A 16,377-nucleotide genomic window follows, 5' to 3' on the forward strand; every position below is an offset into this window, starting at 1 on the left:
CTCATCTCTCACAGGCAAACAGCTTCTGTTGTGCAGGAGTTGGAAGACGAACTTAAGTTCTTAGAGGTGTAGGATCTGCTGCTTTTGATTCTTTTCAAATAGAAGTAGGGACACACAGTGCTTTATGTGCACTGCAAGCCAGCAGAACAGGCAGAAATTTCAGGAGATCAGCGGAAGGCCTTTTGAAAGTGGCACTTGGTGCCTAAGAACTTTGGGAAAGTTCTTTCATTTTGGGTAAGGATTCCAGTCACGAGTCTCAGGCTGCAGCCCTGTTTGGAGAGGGAGCCTTGCTGCAGGGGGCAGCTGCCACTGCTTGTGCTGCTCTTCTCTGCCCTCAAACACTGCTCACTTTGACTCTCTTAGTTAAAGTAGATTGCTTGCTACCTTAATTTAAAAAAATGTTATTTAGGGATTAAGTTAGAGCCGTTCCAGAATAATTCCACACTGAACTCAGTGCTCAGTTTCCATTTCCTGTCAACAGTTTCTTGCTTTCTGGATCCTGGTGGGCACCAGGGAGCTTAGGATGGATGGTGAGAACTGCTGTGTAATAGTATTGTTCGCCGAACGCTTTGGTCTTCAGCCACCATCTGTCTTGATTTGGCTGCTCTGAGGCTTTTTCATCGTGTACTTGGTCTTAGTTTTGCTTTTCCTTCTGCTTGCATGGGTGCTGTGTGCATATCCTCTCTGATACGACCCTGACAACTCTATAAAACTCATCAGAAAAACCCATCTTGGAGGTCCATCATTAGAAATGGCATTTGTTGCTTGTCCCTACTGTTAGGGGAGTTCCATATCACACTCGGCAGTATCGCTGCTCTGCTTTACTGGTATCTTCACGCTTGGTTGTTCCTTGCTTTATTTTCCCCAATCATTTTTTTCCCACTCTGTCACGTCTCGCAGTTTCGAAGCTAAGCAAACATACATCTTGCAGAAAGTTGGGGAACTCTCGTGTTGAAGCTGTCAGCCTCACTCCCACTGGAATCGTTTGCTCTGTATGTGGGCAGCAGGCTCCCTCCTCTCTGAGATGCTCATGTGCCATGTTGGTGTGTTCCAGAGCGACGCAGCTGCAGAGGAGAGCCAGACTGATGGCAGTAACAGAGCAATTTCATATCGGTTTACTGTATGTCTCTGACAGGAAGAAATTAAGCCTGCCTATTTGGCAGTTCATGCGTGTAAGGGATTTCCAGCACCTTTCCTAACTGAGCCTTGTTTTCTTTGATTTGGGAATGTGTAGTGATCCTCTAGGAGAAGTTTTGAAAGTCGTGCTACTTAGCAACTGCTGTTAAGGCAGTGAAAGCTGCACGGCTGGCTGCTGCCCTGGGCTCTGCTTCCAGCTCAGAATTCTGGCTGGGAGGGAAGTCATCTTGGGTGGCTGCACACTGCTGCAGGACCTGAGCCCTTGTGAAAGGCAGGAGAGCTGGAGACTGTGAAGAACAAATGAAATTGTAGGTGACCTCTGGATGTCATCCAGCTGAGCCCTCTGTTTGGAGCCGGTTGAGCTTGGAGCTTGGGTTGGGCTGCACGTGGGTTTGCCCTATTTCAAAGTTCTTCAAGAATGGGAAATGAGGTTTCTTTGGGAGCCTCTTCTGTGCCCAACTTGTCACTGTGACAAACGTTTCTCTTTGTACCTACACAGAGTTTCCCTTGTTGCAATTTGTGACTTGCCACCAGTTCCTTCAGTGTGCTGGGGAAGCTAGCAGCAGGTAAACAAACAGCCAGTAAACAAACAGCTCAGTGAATTCTGAGTACTGATAATGTGAGCAAATATTTATCGTGCAGTAAAACTGTTTGTGCTTGGTGGTTGATTCACAGATGTGTTGGCTTGGCCGCTGAGTGAGCTGGAGGCACCCAGCTTTCTGCAGAGCAAAGTGGGAGCTGAAAGGTGTGTTTGGACACAGCTTTTTTAAGGGAAGAGCAGCAAAATAATTGTCTTTGAGAGTAATGGATGTACTACAGATGTAACTTGTTAACTTAAGCAATTACTCAATTGGAGCTGTCCTTAATGGGGCTAATATCAGCCGCAGGATCTCATACAGTTGTTATCAGTATCTTTGGGTTACCTTGAAAACTAGGTAAGCTGGCTTTCCTATTTCAGGCTGGCTGGAGAGTTGGGTTTCTGCTCATCGCATTTTGAGCTGCAGTTCCACAAACGCGTTGAACCTGTGCTGCTACCAGAAACAACACTGCCTGACGTTATTGTCTTTGGCTGCCAGTTGTGCCTCCCAGCTGCTCTCTCTTGGATGTTGTGCGGCTATATAGTGAACAGAAGGAGCTGAGCCAGGGTGAAGGAAGGGAGCTACAGGGTTGTTTTGTTTTAGATGAATTGGTTTTGGAATAGTTGGATTTAGCTTGATGCCTGGCTGCCCATGGTGGGGACAAGCAGGTGAGGAGGAGGGGAGGAATGCTGCTTTGGAGCATTGGTGGGGCTGAGGGCTCTGACTTGGAGTGGGCAGAAAGCAGGCCTGCAGCTTTCCCTCTTCGGATTTTACTTTGCAACTCAGTCCAAAGCAAATCCTTTTCTTCCCTAAACGGGCAGAGTGAGCCACTTTGTAATGTGTTGGGTTTTTTTCCCCTCCCTAAATTAATCATTTTGCCTTCGAAAGAGCTGTAAACTATTTCTGTTAGTATCTGCAGTTGTTTTCATTCACCTGAGGAGACAGAATGCCTGAAAGATGAAGCTTTCACATATGGGGAAATAAAAACCCAACATTTTGTGAATTCCAAGACAGCATGATGACATCTAAGATATTCCTTACTTGGGAGAACGAGCTGTCTCATGAGTCGAGTGTGCGGTGAGTAGGGATGTTTCACCTGCTTTGTTTCTTTTGTAGGTACCTGGTGAGGTGACAGCTTTGAGCTACAGCTATGGCATCCAACAAGATGTGGTGCACCGTTGCCCTTGGATTTCTGCTGCCTTTTTCTTTTGCCCATACGGACTTCTTCACCTCAATTGGTGCGCCGTGCTTTGGTGTATATGCTACATAGCTGAAAGAATTTCTTAATGACTATCATACTGATTCTGCAGTGGTGTGTTAATGGAGTGCAAGGCTTTTATTGGTATACAGTTAAATCCACTTACTAGCTCTTAGGACGTGATTGGCTTTTTTCTTGCCTTTGAGAGAAATATCCTTTGAATTCAGTCAGTGCAATCAGTCTGATGAGGCTTTGTTTTGTTATGTATTCCTATGGGTATTGAATTGTAAACACAGTTTTGGTGTGTCTTGATGCATGCTTATAAAGGCAAGCAAAACACCTGTTGGAGGTACAAAATGAAACCAGTATGTCAGCGTGCCTTCTTTTGTGTCCCAGTGCTGTGGGTCGCAGCTGAAGATGAGCCTTGCATCATTTCATGGTGAACTTGTTCTGCTGCCTGCTTGCAGGAAGGAAAACAATTGTTGATTAATAACTAAGGTTGTTTGGGTGCTGTTGGAGTCATGCCACTGAGCTTAAAAATAAGTCTGAGGTATTATTACGTATCACAGATAAAGTCTTTATGTATTTAGCTTTGTCATTATTTGTTCTGTATTATGTATGTTTGGATGAAAGCTTACTCTGTTCCAACTTATTTCCTTTTCCAAATGAATCCTGAATTAGTTCTAATAATAAATATGTGATCTTATGTTAATTTCCATGGCAACGAGCTTTGTCCAGCATGAGATTTTCTTCCTCAAAAAAAGAAAAGGCAAAAAGCTTTGCTTTAAGTACTCCTTCCAGTTTAGCTAGCAGGATGTGGGAGCATTTTGGGGAAGGAAAAGGAAGAATACAGAAGAGAAAAAGACTCTTCTGTTTTCAGTTTCTTGTTTGTTTTTGTTTCTCCTTGTTTAACCAAACTGTTCAACTTTTTTTTTCTAGGCCATATGACAGACTTAATTAACACAGAGAAAGATCTGGTGATATCACTGAAAGATTACATCAAGGCAGAAGAAAGCAAGCTGGAACAGATCAAAAAGTAAGCAGCTTGTTTGATGACGCTGATAGCTAATAATTTGAGTCCAGCCTTATCTAAAAAATGCCTCCCAAGGTTCATTACACCTGAGGAATTTTGCCTCTGAGGCAAAGATTAAGCTAGAAGCTATTACCGGGGTTTTGTCCCCAGTAATGACTTCTAGTTTTGTTTTATTATCTCCAAGCAGATTGAACAACCAAAATTTGTAAATATGGCTAATCAGATAGGTGTCATAGCTTTGTTTTTGCTATATTGGAGGTGACAGCTGTTGGGAAAAAGTTGGAATAACTGACAGAGAGAGAAGAAGGTGGGAGGAACGCCTGTATCTTTAGGGTTTGTTGGGCTCTGTACTCAAAGATATTGGTAGCTTGCTTTGACTTAATCTGAATGAAAGCTGGTGACTCACTGGAGCGGGGAGGATGGCTCACACCTTGTGTGGCTTCTCAAGGTTTTTATGGGAAATACTTGGCAGAAATCTTGAATTGTTATTGTGGCTGATAATGGCAGTGACTCTCACCTAGTCCTGAAGTTAGATAGCCATCAAATGGGAAATGTGCAATGGGTTTGTGCACGTGCATTGTAAATGTACAAGTTGCTGACACAAGTTTCTTCAGGCTTGCTTCAGGTCAGTCCTCCTGTGTTGCTAGGAGTTGGTCCATAGGAGCAAGTGGAGCACACCATTTGCTTGGGAGCCCTGTCAGTCACTTTGCTGCTGACAGAACCACTGTTGGGGGCTGTCAGAGCATAGGAAAACATCTCAAGACAGTATGGAAAGAAGGAAAGCACAGTATGGCACATTAGCAGATGTCTCAGACATGCTGAATTTTGGAGCGTGCTGAATGCCAGTTCTCGCAGAATCCTCTGCAGCTTCACGTTTTCTATTTGTTTTTCTTTTTGTGGTTGATATTTGGTATTCTCTGTGGGTTGCGGCCCCTTCTAACTAATGAACAGGATTTATCCTGTTATCAGGTTGTTGTTGCATGCCTTCACTTCAACAAATGCATGGTTTGGTTCAGGGAGGGGAAGCTGTGTTGTCTGCAGATGCACAGTAGCACAGTGCTGGTGCTTTCAGCGTGGCTGATGTGCCTGCTGGAGTGAACTCCCTCGCTGTTTCCGCTGGAGTGACAGGCAGATGAACAATAGTAGTTGCTGTGTATTTCAGAGCATGTTGGATCTGTGAACAGATGATGTCACTGAGGAGCGAGGGAGGTTGGCAGAGTCAGAATTACAGCCCCAGAAAGTTGATCTGGGCTCTCATTTGGGAACCTAAGAGCCATGTGGTTTTTTTTTAGTGCAAGCCTATGATACGGAAGGCAGTCTTGTGGTGGGGAAGGAATGGACTTGTTATAGATCTAGGCGTGTGTGTCTAGGAAAGAAGGTGAATAAAGCCTTGTTCTTGATTAGTTGTGCACGAAAGCTGCTGGTGTACTGCATTGGCATGGTAGGAAGGAGTTCGTTCAACAGTGTCTCAACAAAGGAAAACAGAAAAACCCCACAAGTTTGAGATTTTGGCTGCAGCCAAAGATGATTTAAAAAAAAAAACAACAAAAACCTTTTTGCTTTTCGTTCATTCCAGAAGTGCTTTATATATAGAAAAAAGTTTGCAATTTGTATTGAGATTTTTATTGTCTCAGTCTGTTGAGAAGTTTGAAATCAGTTTTATGACTTTTACAAGAAACTTTAGTGACTGTGTGTCTTCACTCTAGATGGGCAGAGAAATTGGATAAGTTGACAGATACTGCTACGAAAGACCCCGAAGGTTTTTTGGGACATCCTGTAAATGCATTCAAGCTGATGAAACGGCTTAACACAGAGTGGGGCGAACTGGAGAGCCTGGTTCTGAAGGACATGTCGGATGGTAAGTATGCCAGTAGCAAAAGCAGTGATCAGATCACATTATGATTGTACTTCTTGACTGTCTTTCACAGGTAGTGCTTTGAATTAGGTTTGTAAGTCTGCTTTTGAGATGCTATCATAAAAAAGTATTTCGCAGAAGGCCCACTGTCATGATGCCAGCATGCTATTACTGGAGTTTTACACAAATTTTAGAAAAACTGATGTTTAACCAGAGGCACCTCTTTGGAGGCTTTAAATTGTGCAAGGTGCCAGGGTCAGTCTTCATGTACTCACCTGTATTTCACGACACTGCGTCTGAAAGTTTGAAAGCGCCACTGAAAAGAAAAAAAGGGGAAAATACCTCTTCAGAATGCAAAATGTGGAGAACTTGTCTTTGAGTGCTGTCACTACTGAGGTGCTCAGTGCCCTTAAGGCACAGTGGTGTGAAACCTGAATGCTGGCAGAGTCCGAGCGTTTGTGAAAGAGATCTGAAGGAGTTCAGTAAATGATTGGCTGCCTTGCTTCCTGTACCAGAGTAGAAACTCTTCAGTAGAGAAATGGACCTACCAGTTGACTGTGAAATAGATTTTGAGTAAAAAGGAAGCTGGGCTGATTATATTTGACCTGTGGAAACCTATCTCAACAAGTAGTTGATGTTAGGCGTAGGTTTGTAGTAGAAAATGACAAGGAGAGCTGTCAGAAAAGACCCAGTGTTGGACACTGGTAAGAAGAACCGTCTCATTGGCCCTGTACTTGGAGTGGGAACATTGTAGGACTTGTGCTTTGGGATGCTGAGACAAAAGAGTTTGGTAGAAAAGTTACTTTCTGACAAGTCAGTGGCTGTTTGCTTGTTGAGACTTGGGTCCTCATGGCTGACTTTGCTGATGCCATTCCTTCTGGCGGCTCTGTGGAATTCTGTTCCCCTCCTCAGTACAAACAGCCTGTGAGTCTCCTGACTGCAGAAGCAGAAGGGGAAAAATGGGCAGTCCTCCCACTGAATAGAAGATTACAGCAGCAGTTTGGTGCTCAACACAGGGCTCAAAGGGTTGAGATAACAGCAGATTTGTCTGGAGTGTATTAACACAGGGTGCTGCAGTAGTTTGATAATTACTGGTCACAATGTTATTTTTTTCCCTACTTGTGGAGCTCTTTGAGAGACTTCTCATGGAACTATATTGTATAGCACCTTGCTGCTTATTTTCCCTGTTGTTTGTCATCTCTGGGGGTCGGATGAAGGTTTTTATTTTGCTGTGCTGTGTGTGGCCTTGGTTTATATTATGATAAAATAGGCAGCTGAAAAACTGCTGTTTTGTATGCATTTGGCATTGCAGTCATCCTTGGGCTTTGGAACCCATATTGTTGATACTGTCAGTAATTACACCCTGCTTTGTCTCCTTGGGGAGCCTGGCTTTGGAGGAGATATGGAAGACGCTTTCCAGCAATTCTTCAGCATCCTGTTCTCTTTTCCTTCTCTCCCTAGAGCTCAAGAGCTAGTTGCAACAGCTCTTGAGAATTTTAAATATCCGTGGGATGTTCAGGCCAGCGTGCTCCTACTGCTATGTGCCGTGAATGCGTTTCAGGTTATGTTTAAGATTAAACAACTGCTGTAGAGTATCACACAGAGATCTGCCCTAGGGCAGGACAGATCTGAGTGGCAGGGAGGGTGGGCTGGTATGGGCAGGTGCCCAGAGTGGTGGGCATCCTCAGTATTTGGAACTTTACCTCCGAACAGTTGTATAATCCTGAAAACAACAGTAGAACATTTGGAAAAGGTTTGCTGTCACCCTGGTGATCCTGAAGAGGCGCAGATCACTGCAGCGTGCTGGGGCCTGGCCTATGCCATGTGTTGTATGTAGCATTATTTTTTTTTATTTTTTGCTATGTTACGGCATAAATAGTTTCTGAGTGAAGCCTCAGGTGTACTCCTTTTGAAACAAATCTGCAGTAATGGCCTTTCCTGATACGTTGGCTTTCCCTGGAACGGGGAGTCATTCATTTAATGCAGTGAGTTGGTACAGTTCTTGTGACAAAGAAGGCCAAGTGTTTTCCTCTTCTTCCAGGCTTCATCTCCAACATGACGATCCAGCGGCAGTTTTTTCCGAACGATGAAGATCAGACTGGTGCAGCAAAAGCCCTCTTGCGGCTTCAAGACACGTACAATTTGGATACAGACACCCTCTCAAGAGGGAATCTTCCAGGTAAGGGTCACAGGTGTTATCTGCAGCAACGCTGGGATAAATGTCTAGATTACAAATGTCCAGATTACACATCTTTTCACAATCTTCCACCTTGTTTAACTGTGTTGTGTGAAGGTATCTGTACCAGTCTCCTCGTACTAGAGCTTGAACATTCCCTTTTAGTTAAGTCATGTGTCTTTCTTCTGGTGGCGATAAGATAATATAGTGTTAATAGGTTTTAATAAAAAGAATCAATATGCTGCAATCAGTATTTTCCTTGTGGTGAAAAAGTCGTATTTGAACTTGGGCTTCTGCTTCATGGGGTGTATAAACTGAAAAAACAAAGGGAGAGAACCATTATCACATGCACACAAAAGAACGTGAGCTTGTGTGGCACTATGCAAGAGGAGCAGGTTTATATGCAGGAGACATGCTTCTTTGTCAGAAGGCTCTTCTCTGCTAGTTTTTTGTCTTGTTTCCTCTGCTCAAAGCCAGTACTGTGCCAGCTGGCAAAAAATCAACTTTGCACAATCCGTCTGTGTTTTTGGAAGTGCTCATTGTGGTCAGATGTCTAATAAAATTAAGGGTGATTGGCTTTATGTGTTATGCTGTATAGCCTTGCTTTTGGGTTTCACTCAAGACTGTCTCAGAGAGCTGCAGATTCATTCTACTACAGTAAGCTGTTTGTTATTCTTGTCCTAAAACAGCACAGGAATAGAAGACAAAGTGCTTTGGATGGACTGCATTTTATTGCTTCTTTTGAAGCAATAAGCTGTCCAGACTGTGCATGATCAAGTGTTACTGCAGAACCCAAAAGCCCTAGAGTATAAAAGAGAATAAGTTGTTTTTTTGGCCTTCAGAGCCAAAAAAGGAGAGGAACGTGCCACGTGCTCACTTGTTTGTGCACTTTGTCTCCTTTCCCAGGGAGTTTCCATTTGTGAGGTGGGCAAGTTTTGGTCAGAAATGCTTTTGTGTTGCTTGTTGATTCTCTTCTTGCCTCACAGGCTGTGCTGTTTCTTTACACTGGTTAACAGCCATATTTGATGATTGCTGTTTTAAGCACTCTTTTAAGTTGCCCTTTCACATTTGGATGTTATGTTGCTCCTAAATGTACCAGAGCACGGCTCTGCAAGCTGTTACTCCTTACAGAGGACCTCTTTGTGCCTGAGAGCGCTCAGCCCACCTCCGTACTGCGTCCCCTAAGCTTTGCTCTGCCTTAGAGCTTTCAGGTGGCTTCATGTTCAGAAGCCTGAAATCATTGGCCATCCCAGGCCAGCACCCACGGGGTGTTAGTATGTGCAGGATATTCCTTCTTGTGGACCGTCTCTTCAATTCTTCGATTTCTTAAGGCATGTCTTCAATGGAATTCCCCTGTTGCAATGCAGCAGTGAGAGCTGCTGGGAGAAATCCAGGATGTGCTGAGATGTAATCAGGAATTTAGTCTAGCTGTAAAGCTGACGAGTCCTGGGCAAGAAGAAAAGCTTCAATCTGTGTCTTAGTTTCCTTTTTTACTTTATCTCAAATGCTCTCTTACCACAAAAAGAAATGTGGTTTTTCCATGGGTCTTCATTTACAGTGGCAAAAATAGGAATCTGTCATTTACTTACTATTGCTTTCCTCTTCCAGAGGTCCCTTCAGATATTTCTAAAATAGACTGATTTCAGAAATCTCAAGTAGCTGGGAATTCACGGGCATTTTCTTTTTGTCCTTTGCTAAGCTGTTGCTGACACAAGGTGTGCTTCAGTAACATTTTGAAGAAATAATACAGTATCTTTGAAAACAGATTTCTGGAGCTTGTTCCTTAGCTTACTTTTGCTCAAAGAGTCCTGTGTTTTGAGGAAGGAGGGTTTATTTTCTTTTCCACAAATTGTAGAGGCACTTAGCTAGTTTCTGGTATTCTGGCAATGGCAAACTGCACGTAACCATTTCTGTCTTCTGCTAAAGGTTTGCAGGTTTTAAACACTTAAACTGCATGTTCAACAAATAGCCACTGCAGTGTGGGAGATGTTAAAGACCACAACAGCAACAGAAATAAATGGTGCTCTGAAGAACAGGAAGTAGCTGAATGTGGCTCTGAGGAGTGATCCAGTACAGTGTTGTGTGTAAAATCTTTGTTTTGTTTTGTTTCAAATACAGGGGTAAAGCACAAATCCTTTTTAACAGCTGAAGATTGCTTTGAGCTGGGAAAGATTGCGTACACAGAGGCTGATTACTACCACACTGAGCTCTGGATGGAGCAAGCTCTGAAACAGCTGGATGAGGGAGAAGTGTCTTCTGCAGATAAAGTCTATATTCTGGACTACCTGAGTTATGCTGTGTATCAGCAGGGGGATCTGAGCAAAGCAATGATGCTCACCAAGCGCCTTCTCGAACTGGGTACGGCAGGAGAGAGCTGAGGCTCAGCAAGATGTAGCCCTGTGGTTGTGCAGGTGTCACCCAGGGATTTGTTCTGAGAACTCTTGGTCTTACTGATTTCTTGCCTTGTCTACAGGCTTTTTAAAATGAAATACCAAAACAATTTGTGCTTCTGTAAATATCCCTCTGATGGACTGTGTGAAGAACATAAACATAATCTGTATATCGAAGGCCAGTGAGAAGCACTAATTAGTGAACTGAAGCTTAAGTGTTTTTTTAGGGTTAATGATTGCCAAAACCTTGGTCACCAGAAATATTAATTCCCAAGCTGTTAAGCTTGAAGCCAGTCATGCTATTCCAGCCCTGCCTGCCCGTTGCGATTTCCTCGTCCCTCCTGCTCTGCTTGGGTTGGGTGGCCAAACCCTGCTTATTGTGCTTGGAAACCTGCATGTACTGCGGATCCTGGCCTCACAGTAATTATTTTCTTAAGTGTGAATGAATTGAGCTTTGCTTTGATAGGTCATGTTCTTTGTTACTGGGTGTGCTGCAGACTAGCATTCTTCCATCCTAGTTTGGAGTTTCAGTTATCCCATGAATACTCTCAGACCAGAATAGATGTTTCTGATTTCTGTTTGAGGAGCATCTGTTGCTTTTGTTTTTGTATATTGTCTCTTCTGAATACTTCTTTTGCCGGTGATAACTGTCTCTTTTTCAACAGATCCTGAGCATCAAAGAGCAAACGGAAACATGAAGTATTTTGAATATATCATGGCCAAAGAAAAGGAAGCCAATAAGTCCAGTACAGATGCAGAAGACCAGACAGAGAAGGAAACTGAGTTTAAGAAAAAGGATTACCTGCCTGAGCGAAGGAAGTACGAAATGCTGTGCCGTGGGGAGGGTCTCAAAATGGTAAAGTGGAATAGACTGTTCTGAAATGTATGAAACCAACTGTAACAAAACAATGTCCAGAATCTGTGTGTGGCGTGGAAGCGAGGAACTGTTACAGCAGGTGGCTTTGTGTGTCAAGCTGAGGGTTGGTGTGTGTGGTGGAGTTATTCCGTGTTCCATTCTGTCCAATAGGAAAAGAATATTACTGCTGACTAGCTTGGACACGCTAAGTAATTGTACTGAACTGGTGTTTCTTTAGTGACAAATTTGTTTTTAGTAGGACTGTGTAAAATACTGCTTGTTGCAGTATTACAGAGTAACGTTAATTTGCTTAAAGGACTGACAAGCTTAACCCATAGTTCTCACTGAGACTAATCTTGGAATTCTGCAAAATCACAGCCAAAAGGGGATAAAATGGGCAAATCTGTACTGATATTGACGTGGGGTGAAATTATGTGAATATTTCCACCAGATCCAGCTGACAAGGAATGTAGGCCAGGCATATTTGCCATGCCAGTTGGGATGTATGTATGTATGTATGTATGCATATATGTAAACTGGCCAGCTGGGCCTGATTTGCCAACTGTATCCTCGGCTGCATCCAAAGCAGTGCAGCCAGCAGGGCGAGGGAGGGGATCTGCCCCTCTGCTGTGCACTGTGAGACCTCACCTGTAGTGCTGCATCCAGATGGGGAGTCCTCAGTACAGGAGAGACATGGAACTGTTGGGGTGTGTTCACAAAAATGATCCAAGGGATGGAAGACCTCCCTGCAAGGACAGGCTGAGAGCTGGGGCTGTGCAGCCTGAAGAAGGGAAGGCTCATAGCAGCCTGTCAGTATCAAAAAGGGCCATAAGAAAGAAGAGGACAGACAGTTTAGCAGGGTCTGCTGTGATAGGACAAGGGGAAATGATTTCAAACCAGAAGAGGGGAGATTTACAGAGGATATAAGGAAGAAATATATTACAATAAGGGTGGTGAGGCACTGGCACAGGCTGCCTAGAGAGGTGGTGGTGCCCCAGCCCTGGAGACAGCCAAAGTCAGGCTGGGCAGGGCTCTAAGCTCCTGATGGAGCTGTGGGTGTCCTCCTGTTCATTGCAGGGGGGGTTGGACCAGATGGCCTTTAAAGGTCTCTTCCAAATAAAATGATTCAATTATTCTATTGACAAACTTAAAGCATCTCTTAAAGGGAATTGTTCCTGTCTGTTGTTTTCAGGACATCTTTATGTTTCTTAGAGATGCTAATGGAAGCTCTCTGATTATCTCATTCCACCTTGATTTCAGACTCCTCGGAGACAAAAAAGACTGTTCTGCCGCTACTACGATGGAAACAGGAATCCTAGATACATTCTGGGCCCTGTCAAACAGGAAGATGAGTGGGACAAGCCTCGAATTGTTCGCTTTCTTGATATCATTTCTGATGAAGAGATTGAAACTGTGAAAGAACTAGCAAAGCCAAGGGTAAATGCCTTACACTTCCTTGCCTTTTGGAATCGTAAATCCACGTGTGGCTTTCTATGTGAGTGTGTGTGACTGTCTCTCTTGACCACGGATTTGTGTGCACTGTGCTCACGTGTTGCTTCTCTCACTTACAGCTTGTGGTGACACTCTTTCTAGGAGACGAGGGGGAAGCTGGAATTCCTGTGTAATTAAAAGCCAGGTGGCAACAGTTAGGCTCTTCTGGCAGACAGTTGCAGTGCATGTTGTTTCAGAAGAGGAGGAGAGCATTATATGACAGAAAACAAACATACTGCAGCTAGGCTGCCTTGAAGTATACTTATCAGATAGGCTCTCCCTCTTTTGTTGATTTGCCACAATTATGACATGGATAAGAGAGCCTTCTAGGGAAAAGCATTCCTCTGGTTTGGAGTGCCACTTTACTCTATAGACAGTAATGAATGGCCCATTCAGTATAGAAATATAAAAATGACTTCTGTCTCCCAGGCTCTGAAGTTACCTGCAAATAAAAGAGCTACAGCAGGGCAAGACTTATCAGTGCTGCTATGCTGCTTATTCAGAATTCCAGCTCTTCAAATTCTGTTTCAGAAACTGGATTCCAAGGTTCTTGTTTCTGAGGGCCTGGTTCCAAGCCAAATCAGCTGTCAGAGTGAACAGGAGTGTCCAAGATAAACAAAGAACTGACTGAGTTGCCATCTGAATCCAGCTGGTGTGACTGCATCGTGTGCATTCAAGATGTAGATATAAGGAAATAACTCAATTTCTCCAAGTTATCAGTTATTTCTAAAATAAGATTTGAAGTTGTCTAAGTATAATTTTCCTGCTTCCTTTCTCCAGCCTGAACGGCTGATTGTCCAGAGAAAGCTGAGCAAATGAAGATTAGGGAAGAAATTCATTAAGTACAGGACACTTAGCTTCATCTGCTGCAAAGTAAGCTAGCGGTGCCTTAAATCTGAACACGTGGCAGGTGAGGCTGCCCTTGGCCACCACACTGGATATTAGGTAGCCTGAAGTGGACTTTAAAGCTTCCTAAAAGCTGATGTGTTGTGTTTCTGAGGTGACACTCAGAGCTATATGGAGGTACGAGTGATTCTTTTCACTTGCCCATAAAACATTTGCCAGCAGCCTTGCTGCAGGTCGAAAGGTTGAAGGCCAGTTGTTTGCCTCTTGGTGATTAAGCCCCTTTGCTGCTGCAGAACCTGGCATTATAGCTGTGAAGTATGACTTGATATCTTGATGATGTAGAAATAAGTCTTAGCACGGAAAATAGGAGCCTGAATGGATCTCTGAACACGTGGCTATTTTAAACTTCAAGAGCTGCCAAGATGTTCTTCCTGTCAAATGTTTGGCTCATGTCAAAGACTGCAGATTTGCAGTTCAGTGATGTAGAATCTTAATGCTGTTAGTGTTCCATGTAATTCCTGTGGCCAAGGCTTTGTAGAGCTCAGAAACCAATGCAGCAGGAGCATTATTTTTAAGGCAGAAGCATGGCCTGTCCCCGGCTTGATCCCGGGGATGTTGCTGTCGCTGCCTCCCAGAAGATCCTGCTGTGTGATCTGTGCCCAGCCTTGTGTTGCTCTGCCATGAGCTGGCTGGAGGGAGGCTTAGCATCCAGCTTTGGGACTCTGTCTGGAGTCAACATCTGTGACTTGATTCTTACATGTGTCTGCGTGGGATGGGATGAGAAGCTGTTTGCTCAGAGTTCCCGGCACCTGTTCTTGTCAGCTGGGATAGGGAGGCTTTGATGAAGTTAGTTTCCTTTAACAAGAGAAAAATGCTACTTGTGTTTGGTGTGGGACTTGGTGTGCCGTGTTGTGCCTAGAGCTCACCAAAATGTGCAACTTCTTCCAAAATGTAAGCTGTGCAACTGAAGCTTTCCATTCTGAACAGTGGAGTGTCTTTGCAGTACAAGGAATCTGAATCGGTGTTACCACAGATGGGACAGTGTCAGGTAAATGGAGTGCAGTAGAGGAAAGGGCAAAGCCTTGAGCTGGGAGTTCACGCTCTGGGAACAAAATGTGAATGTGTCCATGGACAAAGCAAGTAGGTTTTCCTAGCAGTTGCTGTTAAAGAAGTGTGCAGAGTGTTCAGTACAGAAATATTCAGAAGGTGGGCTTCTATTCATCTTTCATGTATACAGTGTCACAGCATTGCTTGGATTCAATGTAACTGTAAAACTCACTGCAGGACAGAGTAACAAAGGACCGATTGTACACCTGTCCCAAAACTGTGTTGCTTGCAGCAGCTGTTGCAGTATGAAGAAAAGGAAAGCTTCCAGCTTGCTTTATTCAGACAGCTGTTGCTCTTGCTCCAGAAGTGCCAACACTGATTCCTGAAAAAGCTGATCTTCTCTACTGCTTTCAAAAAAGTATCTACACGCATATACATTTAAAAACAAGCAGGAAAACCACACACAAATTCTCTCCTCAACTCTCTTTCCAATAAAATGGGAGGGTCCCCCTCCTTCCCATCACAGCTTTACAATTTTCTTTCCTGGTTCCGTAAAAGAAAAACCACCTTGAAAGGTGACTGGGTGGTTTGGGTGGTCTGCATAGAGGCTTGTGTGACATTTCCCCTTAGGCTTCTGAGTGGTCGGATTGCAGTGATGCACTATTTGCTTTGTAATGCAATTGTTCTGATGGTTCGCTTCACAGCTGAGGCGAGCCACCATTTCAAACCCCATAACAGGAGCCTTGGAGACGGCACATTACAGAATTAGCAAAAGGTAAGAGAGCTCTATGCCAGATGTTTTGGGCCTGTAATGAGTACGTAGGTTCTGCTCATTATGGGAAGAAAGGAGGTGGTCTATAAAGACAACTTTGGCTTTGTAGTCCATCACTTTATTATACGCAGATCCTGTAACAGGCTGTTACTGCTGAGTTTCTCAGTCTTTTCCTTCAGCTAGAAGGAGTGTTTGCTTTCTGTTTGTTGTTGGTTTTTTTGGGTTTTTTTGGTCACCTTCTCAATATGTGTTCTCAAGTGATGATCTGTGCCAAAAGCAGGTATCTCATTCAGCATACAAAAACATTTAATGCTGCAAAACTTTCAGTGGATTGCGGTGATTTTAGTACTCTCTTTCTTTTTGCTGTTGTCACCAGCCAAAAATTATCCTCCTTCCCTTTGCAAAATCTAGCATAGCACCTGAAGCCCCTTCACACGTGGGAGAGGTGCTTGAGGTCATTGCCATGTGGTGGCAGCTGAACTGGCACTTGCAGTATGTCTGTTAGTCACACAGCATCAGTGCCCAGGAGTGCCCCTTGCTCCTGCCTGGGCCCTTCTGCCTCCTGCCAGCACAAATCTGGCAGAAAGCAAGCTTGGTTTTTAGCTGGTCTCCTGATTCTTTTCACTTCGTCTATAACGTAGTGCAAGTCTTGTATTTAACAAATGTTTTCCAAAATTTGCTTCAGGAGAAAGCCTGTCTGTTTCTGAAAGGAACTGTGGCCCCAATCTCCCTCCCGCTTTCAGTAGAGGTAGTTAAAGATTGGCCGCGCATTCCATCTGTGTTAAGCCTAAGTTCACAAAGGAGTTAAAATTATGCATGAAGAGGAACTGTCTGTGAAACTCAGCATCATACATTTTTTTGCAGAAAGTCTGTAGTCTACAGCAAAAAAGGAAAGGGAAAAAAAGGAGGAAAAAAGTGAAAGGACAATCTAACCAAATTTTTTCAACGAATTTGTTTTGATTTGGACGTGGCAGCTACAGCTTCTGTTGCCCTTCAAA

General features: G+C 43.8%; 1 protein-coding gene across 5 annotated transcripts in view; it reads left to right on the forward strand.

Annotated features, from left to right (window-relative positions):
* The window catches only part of P4HA1 (prolyl 4-hydroxylase subunit alpha 1), a 28,227-nt gene that overhangs the window by 960 nt on the left and 10,890 nt on the right, over positions 1 to 16,377 (forward strand). For 2 of the 5 annotated variants that reach the window (XM_052677505.1, XM_052677509.1), the window contains exons 1-9: positions 1,860 to 1,882; positions 2,832 to 2,953; positions 3,853 to 3,949; positions 5,653 to 5,804; positions 7,843 to 7,980; positions 10,096 to 10,335; positions 11,033 to 11,223; positions 12,484 to 12,660; positions 15,312 to 15,382. In XM_052677505.1, the coding sequence (XP_052533465.1) occupies positions 2,866 to 2,953; positions 3,853 to 3,949; positions 5,653 to 5,804; positions 7,843 to 7,980; positions 10,096 to 10,335; positions 11,033 to 11,223; positions 12,484 to 12,660; positions 15,312 to 15,382 (1,154 nt within the window). In that variant the 5' untranslated portion in view covers positions 1,860 to 1,882; positions 2,832 to 2,865. Of the gene's footprint in view, positions 1 to 1,859; positions 1,883 to 2,831; positions 2,954 to 3,852; positions 3,950 to 5,652; positions 5,805 to 7,842; positions 7,981 to 10,095; positions 10,336 to 11,032; positions 11,224 to 12,483; positions 12,661 to 15,311; positions 15,383 to 16,377 lie in introns of those variants that run through there. The other 3 variants (XM_052677504.1, XM_052677506.1, XM_052677508.1) reach the window with 2 other exon arrangements.

Source organism: Tympanuchus pallidicinctus, unplaced genomic scaffold (assembly GCF_026119805.1).
Source record: "Tympanuchus pallidicinctus isolate F22 unplaced genomic scaffold, pur_lepc_1.0 scaffold16, whole genome shotgun sequence".
Classification (NCBI taxonomy): domain Eukaryota; kingdom Metazoa; phylum Chordata; class Aves; order Galliformes; family Phasianidae; genus Tympanuchus; species Tympanuchus pallidicinctus.